The 20950-nt window shown below is 47.7% G+C and overlaps 1 protein-coding gene across 3 annotated transcripts in view; it reads right to left on the reverse strand.

Annotated features, from left to right (window-relative positions):
* RTN1 (reticulon 1) overlaps positions 1 to 18768 on the reverse strand; it is a 201924-nt gene extending 183156 nt beyond the window's left edge. The window contains exon 1 of one of the 3 annotated variants that reach the window (XM_075926326.2): positions 17836 to 18768. In XM_075926326.2, coding sequence (XP_075782441.2) covers positions 17836 to 18019 — 184 coding nt within the window. In that variant the 5' untranslated portion in view covers positions 18020 to 18768. The remainder of the gene's footprint in view (positions 1 to 17835) is intronic. The other 2 variants (XM_006135261.5, XM_075926327.2) reach the window with 2 other exon arrangements.
* Positions 18769 to 20950: the final 2182 nt, after the last annotated feature.

Here is a 20950-nt window from a genome sequence, read left to right on the forward strand (position 1 = left end):
GTCTTGTTCCAGAATCTGGCTTTTCTCTATTGCAACTGCATGCAAATTTAAAATCCAGCTCAGTGTGGGAGATGCTGTTGCTCATGTGAATGTGCTGGGATCTCTACTTGTCTCAGGTGCTTTTCGAATCCCAGGCGTGCAAGGTGGTGCTATCTTTGGATTGCTTAGTCATAATGCAGGTGGTGGGTGGCATGTAGATGAGCAACCAAGAAGTGCCAGCCCTGCGAAGCAGCATTTTTCTTACAATCCCATTTCACACTGACACAGCAAACTTTGTTCACACACTGTGGCTTCAGTGTATCTAGCCCCTCCTTCACTGCCTGGCTACAGAGGGAACAAATGGCAGCACAGAAGAGGGATTGTATTAATCTAAACCAACCCTTCCTTCTTAGGCAGTCTTGCTTTCTTCCTAAAGACCTAGTCCTGCTCCCAATGACACCACTGGCAAAACCTGTCAGGGATGGCTTAGATATACTTAGCCCTGCACAGACCTCTGGAGGTCCCTTCCAGCCCTACATTGCTAGGACTCTAAGGCTGTGTCTACACTACATGCCTCTGTCGGCAGAGGCATGTAGATTAGGGTTGTAGGCAAAGGTAAATGAAGCCGCGATTTAAATGATCGTGGCTTCATTTACATTTACATGGCTGCCGCGCTGAGCCGACAAACAGCTGATCAGCTGTTTGTCGGCTCGCCGCTAGTCTGGACGTTCCCCCTATCGACATCAAAGCCCTTTGTCGGCAGCCCCGTTATTCCTTGTGGAATGAGGTTTACCGGGGCTGCCGACAAAGGGCTTTGATGTCGACAGGGGGAACGTCCAGACTAGCGGCGAGCCGACAAACAGCTGATCAGCTGTTTGTCGGCTCAGCGCGGCAGCCATGTAAATGTAAATGAAGCTGCGATCATTTAAATCGCGGCTTCATTTACCTTTGCTGAATAAACAAATCTACATGCCTCTGCCGACAGAGGCATGTAGTGTAGACGTACCCTAAGAGTACGTGTACACAGCAGCGTTATTTCGGAATAACTGACCTTATTTCAAAATAACAAAATGCATGTCTATACAGCAAGCCATTATTTCGAAATAATGGAGAGCTGGAGGACTTCTTACTCCGACTCCTCTACCCTCATTTCACGAGGAGTAAGGGAAGCCAAAGGAAGAGTGCTCTTCCTTCAACTTCCTGCTGGGTAGACAGCACCAAAAGCCAAATTAAGCTATTTCAATTTCAGCTACTCAATGGACGTAGCTGAAGTTGCGTAGCTTAACTCGACTTTTGCCCTGCTCTGTAGACGTGCCCTAATGGTACAGGGTCAAGCCCTAAGTGTAGCCCTTTTCTCAGCGTGTTCCTTTAAAAAGGCCTCCAGACCTGACCAAAGACTGGGGGCCATATCCTCACTCACGTAAATCAACAGGGCTCCATTGACTTGACAGCCTGACCATCACCTCACCATCACGCTGCCAAGCCTGTTTGATGGTGCAGATCTGAGGGTGGGATTGCTGTGGTGTTTTACGCTGCACTGGTCAGTTGATTGGTGATTGCATGATGTGTGATAGAGGGGGGAATGAGGAGTATAGCTGCTTTGTGACTCAACAGTTAGCATGTCCAAGGCCTCAGGGGTGGAGGTTTAAACCAAAAATCTAATGGATCTGGCCCAAGTCGCCTAAGGAGACTACAATGGAAAGTCCATTAACTTTTAAAATGGAAAAGGATTCTGAGTCCAGAAAACCACAAAGGTCCTACAGGCCTTTTTCCTACTATGTTGCACAAAACTTGCCCCATACATTGGCTCATTCCTGATCAGGATAAAGACATCCTTAATGTGACTGCTAATAATAATAATACAGTAAAACTCCAATAGTCCGGCATCCAATAGTCCGGCACTCCTGATAGTCCGGCATCAAAATGGCAAGAGCCTAGTGTGAGCGAGCTTCGGCAAAAAATGAGTCACAAGGTAACAGCGGCAGCAGCTGAACTGAGCAAAAAGGGTAAAAAAGGCAAAAAAAAACCCTAAAACATTACAGTATACTGTATACAGTATGTACAATCCAAAGGGTTAAGAACACTTTATATACAGTATATAATGTATACAGTATATAGATATAGATATAGATATATATATATATAACCAGTTTATAGTACCTCCTGATAGTCCAGCATATTTGATAATCCAGTACCAGGTAGGTCCCATAGGTTCTGGATTATCAGAAGTCTATTGTAATTCAAATGCAGTTATTATATTCATCACTACTTAATGAAAGAAAATTGGGTGTAAGGCAATGCAGGGGATCCCCACCATATAAGGCCAAAGGCAGCCCAGAACTTAGAATATTACAGGGGATCTACAAGGTGTTTATGGTACAGACCGCCATGCCCTTAATTCCACCCTCCTTCTTCCCCTCCTCTTTTACATCATGGGGCGGAGCATGTGCTCCATAAAGTGGCACCAAGACCACTTAGAGAGAGACTAGTGCAGGGGTCACAAACCAGTAGATTGGGACCTACTGGTAGATCTTGGAGACTATGGCAGGTGATCCTGACTGGTTTGGCCAAAGGCTGCCCCTCCCTCCCACTGCTGCACATCTCCTGCCCTTTGCCTTGGAGCTGCCTCCCCCCCACCTCCCAGAGGCCTCCTGCTTGCAGTACAGAGAAGGGAAGGGAGAGGAGGGGGCACTGATGTCACGGTGCCCCCTCTTCCACCCTGTATTCTATCTCCACAGAATGGAGGGGGGCATAACAGGGCTTGGGATGCAGGGAATTTGCTGGCTGCTTTTGAGAGTGGTGCAGGGCCAGGGCAGGGATGAGCCTGCCTTAACCCCACTGCACCCCCACCCAGGAACTACCTGAGGGACGCAGTGTCCAGCTGGTGCCAGCTCCAAACCCCTGCCCCAGTCATGTTCCCCCTTCTAGGGCCCTGCCCTAGCCCTGAGCCCCCCTCCTGCACCCTAACTCCCTGCCATAGGCTTAGCTCAGAGCCCTTCTCACACTCCAAATCCCTTAGCCCAAGACTAGATCTTGTACCCCAACCTTCTGCCCCTGCCTGGTGAACAGGAGGGAGGATGGGGGGAAGGAGGGAAGACGGAGTGAACAGAGGCAGGGCCTTGGAGAAGAAGCACGAAAGAGGCAGGGCAAGGTTATTTGGGTTTGAGGTAGATCCTGGATTGCATTTAAATTCAGAAAGTGATCTTGTGCTTAAAAATGTTGGAGACCCCTGGATTACTGAGTCTGCTCAACAGCCTTAGCTAAGGGCCACATGGCTTTTCGCTCATGCAGTACAGGCTCATACATGAAGCGCCAGAAGTCCAAGGTTCGATTTTGCCTTTGGGTGGCCTGTCAGTGTTACACAAACATTTCCGTGTGGCTTCAGTTTTGAGGGCAGAGCCGCCGTGGCACAAAGAGACGCTAACATAACAGCGGCTCTTAATGGCAATTGTGTCAAACTAATTTCAGCAAATGGCAGTTATTATCATATAAGTTCTCATGATAATTGAATGCTGGAGCAAGGGCAGGCATCTAATTACTGCAATAACTGAAATAGTCTAAGAATTCCTTGATGGCAACTGTTTAAATAAAAAAAAATAGCAAACCCCTATTCTAAGCTACATATTAAAATATAATGAATACACACACAACACCTTACTTGGCATCTGAAAGAGAGAGTCTGGTTGGGTTATGCTTTGAAATCCTTTCCCAAGCTTTGCTGCCTTTTTCTTTTTGACATGACCTGGAGGCAGATGATAGATTACATTAAACAACAACAGCAGCTGTGCACTTCTATAAGGACTTTCATCCAATAATCTCCGTGTTAATTCTCTAAACACTGTAGTGAGGAAGGTAGGTGTTAGTATGTCCATTTTATACACCAATAAACTGAGGCAGTCAGGTCTCCTAGGTCCAAGTCCCAGCTCTATAATGGATTCATTCTGCATCAGTAACATTATCTAGTCCCTGATTCAGCAAAGTACAGTCTTAACCAGGACTGGCCCGTCCATATAGGTGAACTAGGCAGCCAAGTTAAATGGGGCGTAATGGGGAGCCAAATGGTGGCACAATATCGTTGAGGGGTTTGGAGGTGGGGCACCGATTGCATGGTTCACCTAGGGTGCCAGTGGCTGGCAGCTAGTCTAGGGCCGCTCCTGGTCTTAACTTCAAAACACATGCTTAAATAAGTCTATCACTATTCCACAAAGCACTTAAGAATGGGCTTAAGCTCGAATGAAGTTAGGTACACACACTTAAAAACTTTGTTCAACAGAGATGGATTTAATCATGTGCTTAACTGTATTTCTGAATTGTGACCTTAAATCTGAAGATAAGTCTCAGGCCTGATCTACAGTACAAATTTAGGTCAACATAAGCTGCATTAAGTCGCTCTAATAAGGTATGTGTCTACACTAGGGATGTTTGAGTGGAACTGACAAACAATAAGCTTCAGTTAAACGGTTAATCAGTGTCAGTTACACTTAGCAAAGCCTCCTCTCCAGGAGACAGGCCGGCAGGGGCTGGCAGCCCCTGAAGCTTCACTGCAGGCTCCACAGCATGGATAACCGTGGAAGTGGTGAGATTTTCAGCGGTTACACGGTTACCCTATTACTCGATTTTTAACATCCCTAGTCTACACCACTGAGACCCTTCTGCTGACCTAAGCTGCTTGCAAAGTCAACTTCCGTACTCCGCCTCCACAAGAAATGTAGCACTTGATTCGTCATCCTCAGGTCACTATGCGGCTAGGGTAAGCTCTGCATTGTGCAGTTCAAATGAATTCGCCTCCATGAGCTGTCCCGCAGTGCCCTGGAGAGCGTTTCAACTCCACTGCACCTCAGCCCAGCACACAGGACCCGGGTGCTCTCCTGGTAAAGCCCTTGGAGATTTTGAATTTTCATTTCCTGCGTGATCAGCATGGAGCACTCACCAGCACAGCTGATCATGGAGACTTGTGGTTGCAAATGTGCATCAGCACGGAGTATGTAGGAGGGGAGGAGCTGTGCGGTGTGGGGAGAAGACTCTGTGCAGGCAGAGCTCTGATCCAGCAGAAGAAATGCCGACATCTATGCCAAGAGCATGTGGGGAAGGGGGCTACGCCAGGGAAACACAGCAGTGTCTGTGAAAATAAAGGAGCTATAGCAAGCGTGCCAGACAACAAGGGAGGTGAAGAGTCATTCTGCTTCTGCCTCAGAGCCACGCTGATTTTGAGGACCTGCTTGTAGTAACCCCACCACTATCCCAAAAAGCTCTGTGGATACCTCTCAGGGGCCTCTGGGGACCTTGAGCATGCGAGAGAAAAATCAAATAACTCCAACTGTGTCTAAGGGGGGACTGTGGAGGAAATCAAAACTCTCTAAAAGAAAACTGCTGTAAGGGTTAAAAGTTTTCCAGGCCTCTCTCCCTGTAACAGAGAGAAATCAAGACCCTTACAATGCCTCCTATCTCAAGTTCATGGAGACTCCTAGTCTGTCTCAAATTGCCATGTAAACTCTTATCTTTGTCACAGTTTGCCTTGTAGACTCTTCACTCAGGTTATCATGTGCCGTTGTACTGTAAAACTTACTTCTAGCACTTCTGGTGTGAACAGAAACGTCTCAGAGTACTTCTACTGAGACTTTGATATGTTAAAGAAAACAATCAACAACTAAACTGTCTGAACATACCGTATAAAGGATCCCTGAAACTGTCTCTCAGGGCTGCTGCTGCTCTCACTCTGGTAGCTGTCAGCCTGCATGCATGCATAATAAAGTTTTCCTTCTAGATTTCTCTCCTTCCTCACTGCTTTGACCTCCAGTCTCGGACCCTTCTGGGGACTCTGTATCCCAGGGGAGCGAGATTTCCCCAACAAGCAGCAACAAGAAGGACATTGTCGACAAGAAAGAGGACGACGAGAATGGGAGGCAAATGGAGGATCCATTCTCCCCAACAGCCAAGAGCTGTTTTTAACCATGCAGCCCATCCCTTCACAGGACCAGCTGGCTGCAGAACATGATGGTGGGGAAGGCAACTCTATTTCTAATCAAATTGTAGGGGGGTCACATGCTATTACTTTTTTTTGTTCAACTGAACAAAAAAGTTGGACTAGTGGGTATTGGTGGCCACTCTAGCAACACAGAAGGTGCTTTCTGAAAAAAAAGACTGCCTATGTGCACCAGGATGGCTCAAGAATAACGTTCCCTCTAAGTTTTTCCATTGATGTGTGGAATAAATGTTGTGGTGTGCACCAAGGCACGTGCAGATGTGCACCACCAATATAAACACATGCTGCTGGCTGTGGTCAGCTGTGGGCGCTGTGCAAATCATCTGGGTGGCACCCAAGTGCTCAGCTTCTGGGGCACACTGTTCAAGAATCCTCTATGATGATCTCAAGGAAGCTCTTGTGGAGGAAGTTTCTAGGGAGGATGGCTTTCTTTTGACCGCCACACTTTCCCACGCCACTCCAGTATAACTGTTGGCATCACTGCAGCATAAGAACCAGACACTTACAGCATCTGCTCCCTTGCTGCCTCTTTTACCCTCAGGAGCATGGTATCACCGAGTCACCTAGGGGAAACAGCGGAAGCTTTCAATGCCAGCCCTTAAACTGCAAACAATTCAACAAGTAATCAGCAAATGGGACAGAAATCTGGGTCACACAGCCATGTTTTCCCAAACATGCTGTGGTTGGAAGGGATCACTGTGTTTTGCCAGCAGCTTAGGAAAAAGGAAGGGGGGGATAAAGTGGGGATAATGGCTTCCCAGTTTCTCCCCCTCTCCCAAAAAAAAATCCATTGTTGCTTTTGTTAACCCTCCCCCCTACACACACACACACACACACACACCACACACACACACAAACCACCACACTATTTAGGGGGGGCTCCCAGTGGTGAAGAGAAAAGGGGCTTTTTGCCAGCTGCAATCTGTGATCCCAAGGCTAGCTTCATAACAGCAGCAGCACAAGACTTCTCACCCAGCTGCTCCTCGTGGCCTCGCTCACCTTTTCTGGAGCAACAAACCCTCTCCAGCTCTAGCTGGCGGTTGTGATTACCTTGTGGCTTGCAGTGAAGTGTATTGAGGGGTGGGTTTTTTTCCAATAAAAATAATTAACCTGGCACCAGAAACAATGTATGCACTGTCCATGCTACCCTTGGGCTTCACATTCCTTGCAGCTGAAACCTTGTCCATTGCGCATCCGCCAGACCAGGACCAAGGCTTTCCAGATTAGAAGGTGGAAAAACAAGGAGACATCTTTAAGGAGTTAATAAGTTCCTCTGAGCGTGACAAGATGGAGCTCAGAGCTTGGATGATTACACTGTCTGAGAACCTGGACAGGGAGGACAGAAGAGCATGCATGGAACAAGAGTGTGCTATGTAGGAAAAAATGCTGAGGATTAGGAGATTTCTGGTTACAGTTCAAGAAAGCCATCTGCAGCCTATGCTGAACCTGCCACCATGATTGCCCAGTTCTACATCTCCTTCCCCCAAAAGTTCCAAGATGTGGGGGTGAGGAAGTTTGGTATCTCCTCCACCCAACACCAAAGGAAGATACAAAGATCAAATCCGGAAGGGGCCCATTCCCATACCTTTGATTGATACTTTAGTTTACCTGTAAGCAAGCTTTCCTTGTTTCTCAGCCCCTCCCCTGCACAGAGGTTTTAGTCCTTTTGCCCCAGGTTATCTTTCTTTTCTTTGCTTTCTATGTGATTGTGTGCACAATAAAATTGAATGGACTGAAGAGAAAAGGCTCTTGCAAAAAAAGCAAACATGATTCTGGGATGCATTAACAGGTGTGTTGTGAGCAAGACACGAGAAGTCATTCTTCCACTCTACTCTGCGCTAATTAGGCCTCAGTTGGAGTATTGTGTCTAGTTCTTGGCTCCACATTTCAAGAAAGATGTGGAGAAATTGGAGAAGATCCAGAGAAGAGCAACAAGAATGATTAAAGTTCTAGAGAACATGAGCTAGGAGGGAAGACTGAAAAAAAATTGGGCTTATTTAGTTTAGAAAAGAGAAGACTGAGAGGGGACATGATAGCAGTTTTCAAGTACCTAAAAGAGTGTTACAAGGAGAAGGGGGAGAAAAAAATGTTCTCCTTGGCCTCTGAAGATAGGACAAGAAGCAATGGGCTTAAACTGCAGCAAGGGAGGTTTAGGTTGGAGATTAGGAAAAACTTCCTAACTGCCAAGGTGGTTGAGCACTGGAATAAATTGCCTATGGAGGTTGTGGAATCTCCATCTCTGGAGATATTTAAGAGCAGGTTGGTTAGACATCTATCAGGGATGGTCTAGACAGTGCTTGGTCCTGCTGTGAGAGCGGGGGACTGAACTCGATGACTTCGAGGGCCCTTCCAGTTCTAATATTCTATGATTCATTCAACATGCTGTGGTTGGTGGGAGTGGAGTTTACAGAGGAGAAAACGCAATGGAGGGGACAGCTTGGTAAGGAACAACACAGGGAAGTGTCACGCTACTCTGGCTCATTGCTGAAAGTGGTTTTCAAAGCCTCATGGAGATGCAGAGCCCCTGGATGTGCGCTTCTCACTGCCCTGGGGTCTGGCTGCTCAAAACTGACTGTCGGGCAACTTGCCACAGTCCACACCCCCACAGAAACTTTTCTCCCTTTACTTCACACATATTCTGGAGCACATAACAAGCAGCAATAACAATGGGGACGTTGCTTTCGCTGAGGTCTAACCTAGTAAGCAAACACCACCAGCGAGGATTTAAACAGCCAAAGGCACGTTCCATCGCCACTCTGCACTTCCTCAGCCTATTGTTGAACTGGTCCTTACTGCCGGCCAGGCTGCCAGTATACAGCTTCATGAGCCATGGGGAGCAAGGGATAGTCTGGGTCTCCCAATAGCACAGTTGGCATTTCAACATCCCCCAGTGGCTATTTTGCAGTCTGGAAAGAAAGCCAGAAGCTGGCAGCTTTCTGAACAGACCGGTGCTCCTAAAGAGGTGTGCATCATGCGCCTTTCCCAACAATCCCACATTGACGTTGGTGAAATAGCCCTTGAGATCCACCAGCGCTTGCAATACCACCGAGACACACCCCTTGCAGTTGATATGCTCTTTGGCAGGGTGCCCAGATAAAGACGCACATTCCATCTGTCACTCCATTGCATCTGGGGAACCCCATCGTGGCAAAACCATGCACTAAGTCCTGAGCACTGCCCCGAGTCACTAGCTTCTTAGCCAAACCCTGTTAATGGCACAGCAAACTTGGATCACAACAGACCCCATCGTAGCTGTATCCATTCCAAAGTGACCCCCACTCTGGAGTTGCTAGCTTCCACAGATGTATCGCCTCTCACGTCCTCACGCTCAGAGCAGCTTGCTATTCTGTGGAGCCGGGGACAGCTCATCATGCAGCTCCTGGGAAGTGGCCTTTTGCATCTGAAGGTTCTGCGGCCACGGCTGGTCATCCCTTAGCTGCCTAACACTCCAGTCCCACCAATCAGTGCTTGTTTCCTGGGCCCAGAAATGACTCTCGTCTGTATCAACGTGGTGACAGACTCTCACCAGCAACGGCAAATTGCTTTGCTCTAGGTCTTCCAGCAAGGCTGCTGGTGGCGCATCACACTGTTCTGCGCGGTGGCTCCCGTATCGGCTGTGTAAATACTGCAGGGTAAGGCAGGATGGGTATGTAGCACTCAGAACAACAGCTTTCAGCTGAGCGGGGCCCATGCTTATTGTGCTCTGACGTCCACAGGTAACCCCGGCTTCCCAAAAGAAAGGCACCCAAAAGGCTTGGCTGTTTGCTGTTGATTTCAGGGCAGAAGGGAGATAAAGGGATCATAGGAGGCTAATGCCATGTTCTTGTACCTACCTGTGCCAATGTACAGGCCCCACACAGCACTGCAAGCCCGACCCAAAATTCCACTTGGGACAGGAACTGGGGGTAGCTACCCACAGCGCATTGCTCTGAGCATGGATGCAAACCCTGCTACAGGTTGAACCTCTCTCATCTGGGACACTCTGGTCCGGCAATATCCGTGGTCCAGCAGGACCACAGATGCTGCTAGACCCGAGAGCTCCAGCGGCAGAGGTCTGGAGTGGCTGGGAGCAGATCTGATCTGGTTCACAGCAGCCTGCGGGGGCAGTGACCTGGGGGCAGAGAGCCGTCGGAGCAGTACATGGCGGCGGCAGCTGCTCCCAGGGTTCCTCAGCCCAGCTCAGGGTTCCCCAACCCTGTCCTGCATGGCAGCAGCTGCTCCGGAGGCTCCCTATACCTGTTTCCCATGGGGAACGCCAGAAGCAGGTACCACTGCTGCACAGGGCCTGGGGCAGGGAGCAAAGCCCCAGAAGCGCGATGGGGACAGCAGACCTCGGCAGGTAAGTCCCAGGTGGTCAGGCCGCTAGGTTCTCCTTGGGTAGAAGACGAGGCAAAGGGGGGGAGGGAGTCACAGGAGAGCCCAGATGCCTGACCTCCCATGGTCTGGAAAATTCCCTTGTTCGAGACCACTCCAGTCCTGAGGGTGCCAGACGAGGGAGGTTCAATCTGTAGTAAGATGCACTCCATTGACACAATGAGCACAGTGAGGACATGCAAGATTGACTTGCTTAAATTAGAGGCATGATGTCAACTTATGTAAAGTCAACTTAATTTTGTAACCTCCGTGGCCTTGGTGAGTGTACATAGAATTCCTATACATGGTTAGAAATAGAGAGGCCCAATACGTACCCTCGCGTAAAAACTGTACTTTAATATTTAAATACTATGCATTAAAAAGTTTTAGTGCTGGCAACATGCTAAGCATACTCCCCTACGGATCTTTACTTCGTCTTACAGTATTCATTACAAATAATATCCCATTATTGGGGAAAAGTTTTGCTAAGCCATAATTTTTCTGTTAAAAAAGCCACACATTTAAGAATCGCTCTGTTCCAGCATTAAAAGAGGAGAGAGGGATAAAAATAAAAAAGCTAGAATGTAATTGACCCATTAAAATATGAAACCTGAGTATGCTCTTTTAGGACTTGGAAGGAAAAAAGAATTACAATCCCAGCTGATAAGCAATTAAATATAAAACAGATGTATGCATAAATTCCTAGAAAAGGTGTCTGGTCTTCTCTAGCACATAACTACTCCAGCAGTGTTTATAGGATCTAATCTCACCAGGTGCCATGGGCTTTGTGCGAGTCAATGGAATCCACCCAAATTTTCCCCTGGGTAATAAGGTACAGTAAGTAACAGCATATAGACCTTACTAAGAAGAAGTCAGCATAAATCACTCTTCCTTCCTCTCCCAGACTTGAATCCACATGTGCACTGTGATCTTTTGGCTCAAAACCCCCAAATAGTTGCAAATCTTAAGGTTTGGGTTTTTTTTAATGTCATAGATTCCAGTGCTGCAAAGAACTGCTGCAGTCATGTCGTCTCATCTGCCACAAAAGAAAGGCCGCAGAACTTCCCTGAATTAATTCCTGTTTGAATCAAAATTGGATTTAAAAACTCAAAGGGCTGGGTTTTGTCCTGATGGTTAATTATCCTCCTGTTAACAACGCACGCCTTATTTCCAGTCTGATGTGCAATGTAAAAGGCAAATCGTTACATTAAAACATTTAGGGCAGCCACAACACCTACTGACAAATGGGATTAGATGCCTCTTCCCCCATGCCCTTCTAACCAGAATTAAATGGACAGAAGTAGTTCACCGACCAAATAACAATCACAAAATCGAAACTATGTTACCAGATTTACTGGTCCACAGGATGATGGAATTGGGACATCCAAAATAGCTTGTCTTCCTCTCTCCTTCCACTTCTCCCTCCCTCCTCCTTCCCCCTCTGACAAATTAACCAGCTCATTAGTGATCATAGGATTAATACATCAGAGGGGAGTGACCTCTCCCTTCCCTCTATGTCTCCTTTCCTTCTTCCTGGTCCTAATCAAATCAGTTGTCACCATTATTGGTTGAACGCAATGTACCAGCGTAAAAGTCAAAGTGGGGGCAAAGACAGAGACATGAACTAGTTTTTCCATGGGGGTCATTAATGTGTTTAACAATAAAAAGGCCATTGCACATATACAGGATGAGGCTGGGTTTAGCAGGCTACCTTCCACCTCAGTAGTGGTGGGCAAATGGCAGAGTTTTCACTAGAATTTGATTTTCATGGGTTTGAGAAATCGTGCTCCTGTACAAGATTTTATAACAATAGGTTCCACACTTTTCACTAACAGACCTCAAAGCATTCTACAAAAGGAGAGAAGATGTCACTGTCCCCATTTTTACAAGTGGGGAAATTAAGGCATGGTGCTGGGAGGTGAGGTTCTGAAGAATTTTGTTCAAATGATGGGTCCTCTAAAGAAACGCACAATGTACTGGCTCACCACAGACTGGAGTGCACCGTCATCCTGAGAGGGAACTTTAAGAAGGTATAGATCCAAAAATAAATCTACTTTTTTTCCTATATCTTTTTGCACATTCTACATCAGAACTGTTTAGGTTGCAAGAGGCCTCTATAATATAATCTGGTTCAATCTCTTAATTTGCAAGGGCATTACTAACATTTTCAGGGATTCTGCAAGGGGCCATAAGGAAAAATCTGGTTACAAGAGAAGCCAAATACTTCATTGGCATAAGAATGCACAACTTCACTTGAATCACTTTCATACTAGGTCTTAATTCACTTGAAAGACTTTAACTAGGTTGTGAACAAGACTATAGCGGACATTGTGGATGTGGCTGCTTTAGATACAGCCAGGTAGCTCTTAGGGCAGGTGTCACTATGCTGCCAACGCGCTTCTTCCTACAACAATTCAATACGCTAGGAGCCCTGTACTGTGTGAGCAGCCCTGCAATAACACATCAGCATATGATGGGAGAGGATGGAAAATCTGCTAAGACAGCACATTTTAATATCAGCTATTGAAGGGGGCAGGGAAATCACTGTATCACAAGCACTATGGCCATGTCCTTGCAGCAACCTGTTGATTAGCTAATGCTCTGATGTTCCAAGATGTGGACGTGGCCAGCTAGGTGCACATAGACAGTGCAATACAGATACATGGGCCCAGGCTCACGGAGTCCAATGAGAGTTTTGCCTGACTAGGCATCCACCCTCAGGCCCCATGTCAATGTGTTCAAGAGCTTGTTGCCCTGAAAATCATTTAAAATTCTCCTCCTGTCTTTAGACATGATGCTGCCCTGGCTGCATCTGGCACCCAGATTGCCCCAGACACAGCGGGAAAGAGCAAATTAAAGTGATTTATGAGCAAAGATGGATCAACAGGGAAACAGGCATATTCTGGGCCAAACGGTGCCACCCCCTCATTTGCAGCCCAAGCCAGCAAGCTGTGTGCAGGGGAGCCCAGGGGAGGGTGGGTGGCTGCAGCAAAAGCTGCAGCCCTACTGGCGTTGTGCTCGTTCTTGAGAGTTGCTGTGTATATGTTGGAGAGGGCACAGCACAGCTGCCAGCCTTGCCTAAAGATCTGCTGCATTGTCCCTCTTTCCGTTTTAATTTTCAGCTTTCCAGTACACCTATGCGTCTAATCAACAGCGTATTGCCTTTAAGGGCTTGACTGCGCAGCACTTTCTGCTCTGAACATTTGTCCCACGTCAAGTAAGACCACAGCAATTAAAAGGGCCTTGCTGCACCGCTGTGTTGGGGAGGGTGCGAGGGACAATGCACCAGCTATGAGACACACACTGCCTAGGGCTCAGGGGACCATGGGCAGGAGAGTCAGATGCTACGCCATTGCGAGATACAGTCAAGAACCGATTACAGCAATGCTGAGTACTCTGGTTCTGCCTCTGCAGCTCTGTGCCATGCCCCACCCTTCCCAACTTGGAGTAGGGATGGCTGTGGAAGGGGCTCCCCTTGCATGTCATATAAAGCTCCCCACCCACACTTCTTAAGAGCAGCAGTAGGGTCCTTTCTTTACTTAGGAAAAAAGGTCCCCTTCTACCTTCACAAGGAGGAAAAAGTGACCACATGGATGTCCCCAGCACTTATCCCAGCAGCAACGGTGTCTCTGGTGGGTTAAGCACGCTGCACTCTTCCTCTTCTGCCACACACTGAATCCTATTGGGATGATGTTGGCAGAACCTCCCCCCTCTCCCCAAGACTCTTGGAATTCATACTCTGCTGCGGTGCATGGAGCAGGTCTTCCATCTTGGAGTGATTGTTTCAGGCTTTCTGCACACTCCGGTAGATGACCCTGCATGCGCTGTATTCAGGTCACATTTTCAATCTTTTCTTCACAAGCACGTGGGCTAGAAACTTACCCAGTTACAATAAATAATAATGAAACCTGAGATTATGATCCTGGGAATTGGAGCCCTGGGCAGAGGTCTGTAGTGCCTGTACCCGTAATCTAGCCTAGATATGCCTTTCAGTGCCAGCCCTGAAGTGTGGAACTGGAGAGAAGCCCTAGTTCCACTGCTGCCTCACTGGGGGATCAGTAGGTAGCATCAGTGCTCACCCTATTTATTCTCCCAGGGTTTGGATATGGTGAGGGTGCAAATGGCTCCCTGTGTCCTTTTCTATCCTCAACCACCTAACACACCCAACCAGCGGCCACAATCTCTCCCTAGTCATTCTGTCCTTTTGTGTTTATCCCAGGAAATGCCGGCTATCAGCCTGTGCAATATTTTGGGAAATGTTATTTTTCCAAAGAATTTTAATTACTGTCAATGGATAAAAATAAATAGAATCCTTGTGCAGATGGTGTGTTGGATCCGCATGGAGCTTTCTTCAGAAACATACAAATGTTTAGTAATCTTGCAAGACTCAAACAGCAATGAGAGATCAGCCTACAGTGCTTCTTGCCTTCAACCCAGTTCACATTTTGGGAGGGGAAACCCGTTCTCAGCCCAAAGGGCTGAGCCCCATACAGAAGCAGCTGTAGCTCACCTCTCTCATCCTGCCTCTCCAGGGATACAGATTCACCCTAGTGATTTCTAATATAGCAGCCATGCAGGAGAAGTAACCGATGTGGAAACGGTAGCTTCTCATAGCCTAGATTTTGCATGAGAAATCTCAGGATCTAATTGTGAGTTCTATTCAGCACAGCTCTAGCTCACTCTCACTCCTCATTGGGAAGTCATGTGAACCTTGTCCTCAATTTCAGGTAATCCAGGAGTTGAGTAGAGTAAAACCTCTACACAAATTGTTGTATTTTACTCCTAAATCATATAAAAGCCACTAACATCATTTTGACATGCAGCTGGTGTGGCTCAAAAAACAAAACAAAAACAAAAAGAGCCCAGGTTGGCTTGAAAACATTCACGTACTTTTCAACAAGTTCTGCTATGTTTCAAGATTATCACAAAATCCAAAGCCAAGGTAAACGTGCTAGGTTTCATTACAAAAAACTTTTTGCACAGCTAATGGGTAAATGCTGTTATTATTCTTAGTTATGTATAGGTCAGTAGTATCTGCAAGGTGCAGGGCACTTTTCAAATACTTAAGATGACACAGTTCTTACTTGAAGAAGCTTATATCCAAACAAATGAAAAACAACAGATCCAGGGTGCCGGAAGGGGATATACAACATACAAGCAGGATGGCTAGAGGGTAAGTGGAAAACATACTGGCAATTCTATGTTTGGTTGCTTGAGGATGTTGTCTATTGCATTAACTATCCTCAGCCTAGTGACTATTAGCAGACTGAGTTTTCTATGATGAAATTTGCTGCATCTTATATCTCCCTGCTGACCTATTCCCACCGCTCTTGGGTTTTAATGGAATTGCACACCGGAATAAAGCATGCAGGATGCCCAATCCTATAAACAACAAAGTTCAACTCTTTTTAAGAAATACAAGAAAGTTCCAAATAATCAGCAAATAGGGGCATTCACATGCTGCTAACTTAAAAATAATCACATTGAATATGTAAACAATGTGCTTCCCACATAAAAGGACACAACAATTGTTACATACCTATTTTGGAATATAAAAACCACTGCTATTATAGCAACAAAATTAAGAACGAACTGTGATCGCAGAGGATTTGTTGGATGGGATGCTGTAGAATACAGTGGTATCAGCTCTGCTGTGCTCCCTTCCCACCTTTATACAGTACAAATGACAGGGTATTCCTTTTAAAATATCTTAAAATGTAACATAGCTAGTACATTTATTTGCTACTCTGGGGTCACATCAATCTACAAGAGGTAATCGTCAGTTCATATTTGCACTGCTGAGTTCTCTCTCCACCCACCCCACCCCAAAGTTTGGTGCAAATGTACATATTTATAAAACCTCTGTGTCGATTATTCCAAATGCAACATCTTTGTGATTTTCTTCACCAGCTAACTATTCTCTAATTGCAGTGCCTTCCAGAGTGCATCAGTGACACCTAACAGATACATTCAACACTGAAGAAGATCTCACACTTTTTCAGCTAAGTGGGGATTTCGTTTGTGCTGTGCAAGAAGCTACCCGTCTTTGTTCATTATATTGTGTGAGCTTCAGGATTGCCACGTTTTCTCTCCACACATGAAGAAAGAAAGATGAGGACTCACACACACCCAGCCATTTGTATAATTACACTCTTACAGGAAATTTCTACCGAGGGACCCCTACTGTTTTTAAACACACACATTTACATTACAAGCCAAATCATATCTCTCTCTCTCATTAATATAAAGTCATGTTTCACCAGTACCACCAAGATTAGCTAATGAGCAGCACATCAGGCAGATTTTACTGCCTGCCCAACACTCTAACATGGTCTAACATCCAGCCTTGTCACTAATAAACACAGAAGAACCAAGCAGCCAGGATGTTTTGCTGAAGCACTTCCATGTTGAGCACACACCCACCGAAAGCCAGGGCTGTGGGTAAATGGATCCTGCGCCTCCCCAACAGAGCTGGCCACAAAGGGTCATGTAATGTGAGTTCCTCCTGGACAGCAAGTCTTTGTGCTGCATGATGGTAGGAGATCCAACAGGGACTCAACCCAAAACATTGCTCCTAATGCATCTGCGGTTATTGCATCCCTGGGACCCATGTTGATCCTAAGGCTCTGGCCTCCAATTTAGTCAACCCAAGTGTAATACTGTACAGTTTCATAACAGGGATATGTGTTTCCCAGGGGGCAGGGATTTAAATCAGAGCAGCGAACATCCCACTGGTTAGTTAGAGTCTCCCACCAGCTGGCAAGGAGAAGGGAGAAAATCACCAGGAAAATAAAGGAGCACTTTCCTCAAATAATTCTCCCATGGACTCCCAGAAACTGAAATCTTTGGATTTCACTGTGTCTTCTCCTAAGGCTCCTACCACAGCAAAGTCTAGGGCAACCAAACACATCCTCCAAAGCAAACGAAATTATATGCACCCCTAAAAAGAAAAGGGGAAAGAAGCCCAGCAACAAGGAAACGTCGTATTTACATTGCATGCGTCCCAAGAGCAAAGAGAAAATACATCCCCTCCCTCCCCTACTGAAGTTCAATTAATCAATTCAATTCCACATGTTGAAATCACACGAGGGCCAGATTGGGCTCTCCGATGCAAATGCGGATTAACTCCTCTGATCTCGGCCAATCAATCCGGATTGACACAGGGTAAGGGAGATCCCGGTCTAGTCCAGGCAGTTTATTTATTTATTGAGCGTGTGCATAATCCAGGCAGCCCGGACAGAAATTAAAAGCGCCCCCCCCCCCCACCACCACAACACACACACACACACACACAGAGAGAGCTCCGGAACAGGGCGTGCCATGCCTAACGAAGTGCCCAGCGCTTGCGGGAAGGGTAAAGATGCTGTAGTCGCCCCTGCCACCAGGATTATTTTTCCAGGCCAAGCGGTGAGCATTTCCCGGCTCCTCGCAAGCGCCAAGCAGCCCGACAGGGATTGGGGGGGGGGGGGACTGCTACTTGCTACCCTTTGTTGAGCATCTCTGGGTACCTCGCCTCTTACCTGTGGATGCAGTCGCCATGGTAACGGGGAACTGTTCCCTGGCGGAGCCGGGCGGCGGCGGCTGCTGCGCCCCGTCTCCATCCCTCCGCTGCGCCCCAGCGGCGCGTTCCTCCGCCCCGGCCCCAGCCCAGCGCGCCCCGGAGCCTGACAGCGGCAGCTCCTGGCGATCCGGCGGCGCAGACATGGCTCTCGAGCAGCAGGAGGAGGCGGTGCCGCTCGGCGTGCGGGCGGCTGCGGGGAGCTCGGAGCGGCGGCGGCGGTGGCTCCACTAGCGCTGATTACGCAGGTGGAAATGGCTTGTGGAGTTGGAGCCCTGCAGCCCTTGCGTCACCCTGTGGCTGGCATATCACAGGGCAGCGCGCTGCCAGCCGGGCTCTCACGCGGCCCCGTTTAACCGCTTCGGCACCCGGCGCTCTGTAGCGAGGGAGAAATGTCCCTCGCCCAGCCTCTCCCCCCCCACGGAGCCGCCTCCTCCTCGCCACCCGGCGCTGCCGCAGTGGGCCAGTGGCGCAGCGCAAAGACGCAACATGGTGGAACCAGGCTCGAGTCTCTGCGTGCTGGGGGCCAGCGAAATGCCCAGACAGTGCAGCGGGGCACGGGCGTCAGGGTCTGGCCTTTGGTGGTTTGCACAGAGCCAGGCAACCCCCATTCAGCCAGAGAGGTGCGCTGCTCCCAGAGCATTGCCGTGTGTTTACAAACACACCCCTGTCTGCTTGCAGCGCGGCTGGGAAGCAGGAGTGCAGCTCATTAGGCAGCTGTCACAATACACTCGTGAATGGCACTCTGGGTTCTTAATTCACAGCCGGCATTCATCACCTCACACGGCTGACAACTCGGGGACAGGTGATTTGTCACATAGTAAATCAGGGGCAAAGCCAGGAGTAATTGCCCCCAACCATGTGACCACCGGTGCTACGTTTTCCCTGTTGGAGGTGGTTTATCTACAAATACAAATTTAAAAAACAACAAATGGTCTGGTAGCACTTTAAAGACTAACAAAACACGTAGATGGTATCATGAGCTTTGGTAGGCATAGCCCATTTCTTCAGATGATCAGAGTGTTGGAAGTCTAGAACCAAAATTAAATAGGGGAGAAGGGGAGGGAAAAATGGGAGGGGGAAACAAAAAGAGGCAGTGGGTATATAAACATCAAAGAGAAAACAGAGCTGGTATGTAACAAGCAAAACTGATAGTCTATAAATACCTAAAGACTGGATAGTTAAAGGAAACGGATAAGGACCATTAGTTACCATTTAGAGAGGAAGAGTACTAACACCAGAATCTACACAGACAAAGAACCACTGGCACCTTCATTGTTTGGTTGGTTGATAATGTCCCAGCCATCAGGTATCTCGATTCAAACCATTGGCATGAGAATTAAACTTGTGAATGGATTGTAGTTCCAACCCTTCCCTGTGTATTTAGCTTGTGGAATTGGTCTGTTAAAACAGCAACTTGAAGATCTCTTAATGAGTGACCAGGCAGATTAAAGTAGTGGGCCTTAACTGTATTCAGAGTCATCCCTAGATACTGGGTTACTGTAGGGAGTTATAAGTGAAGGCAGGATTTAAAGTAGATATCATTTCAAAATCTAAGTCCCTTTCTCTCCTGTCTACCTGTACGTCTGACTAACTCCATCAGTTCTGGGATTTGCTCCCCTCCTTCCAGAACCCTCCCTCAAATCTCCCCTCAAGATCTGCCCAGTTCCTGGGTGGGGGGAGGGCAGTTGTGCAGAAGGCCCAGTCACGACAGTTCTACCACGCCAGCCAAGTGGCTTCTGCTGCCCACCGGAGATCATGCCTCCATGGGCTCCCCTCAACCACAGCTGTCACAGGAAATTGTGTGTAGAAAGGCAGAGGGGAAATCAGCATAAATTACACAGGCTCAGCCTTCCCTTGCAGGCTGAAGTGGTTTTGGTGTGACACACTCTGGGCTGTGCTGGACAGGGCTGGCCTTACCATGAGACAAACCAAGGCGGCCGCCTCAGGTGCCAGACTGTGGGGGGGGGGGGGCACCACTAGGACCCAGAATGTAGAAAATTGTGTCTGCTGGTGCATATGTATTCTCTCTGCTCTAGATGCACAGAGATGGCAGAGCGCTGTGCTAGAGGATGGAGACCTTTCAAAGATTTGGCCCAAGCGAGGGGGTATGGGGGCATCATTTGAGCCCCCCCCCCCTCAGGTGCCAAAATGTTGTGGGCCGGCTCTGGTGCTGGAGTCAGCTCACAGCCAGGATGGCCAGTCCATAAACTTGGCAAGCGTCAGAGCAAGGAGGGCTCATTTATTCTGTTTTCCATTGGACTGACCACATTTGCTTTTTCATGAGGCCTGTGTCATTTTTTTAAAATTTGTTGTAGCCAACACCTCACGGTTGTAGGATAGAGACACTCCAGATTAGTAAAACAAACAAGAGTGGAAACAGGGTCATCATCAGAAGACCTTATCAATCAGAATGGCTGGTTTTGCTTGCTGAGGGGGGCCGGGTGTGCTCATAGAGGTACCATGTAAATAAACCCCTGTAAAAGAAAGCCTCTGACTAGCCCTTCCTGGCTACTAAGAATTAGATCATACAACATTGAGGTAATCCCATGTAATGAGGCATCTACCCCACACTGGCAGAGAAGTTAATAGACCTGTAGGGAGGCTGTGCAGAAAGCAGCCAATAGGAGTGGAGCTGCTAGGAACAACCAATTGGGGCCCAGTAGGCTCATATAAAAATTGATGAAGGGGCGAGCAAGGTCAGTTGCTGCTGGGAGTTCAGGGAGTATGGACCGTGTCCCTGGATGACTGAGAAAATTATAAGCACTTTGGACAGAGCAGTGGCTGGCTCTGGGGACTGAGTAGCTGAGGCCTTGAGATAAGGACAAAGAATGTGCTGGGATCATGGGGACCCAGGGAAACAGAGCGGCATTGAAAGAAGTTACAGAGGAGCAACCGAGTATGTTATTTACATGATCACTGGATTGGGACCCGAGTAGTGGGTGGGCCTGGGGTCCCACCTCACTTTCCACTAGGGTAATAGCTGGACCGTTGGACAGCAATACCTACCCGCAGAAAGGGGGAAACACAGATGAGGACTAGCCGGAGGGCTGAGTTGAGAAGAGTATGCTGCAGTT

Source organism: Pelodiscus sinensis, chromosome 5 (assembly GCF_052426305.1).
Source record: "Pelodiscus sinensis isolate ZL-2025 chromosome 5, ASM5242630v1, whole genome shotgun sequence".
Taxonomy (NCBI): domain Eukaryota; kingdom Metazoa; phylum Chordata; order Testudines; family Trionychidae; genus Pelodiscus; species Pelodiscus sinensis.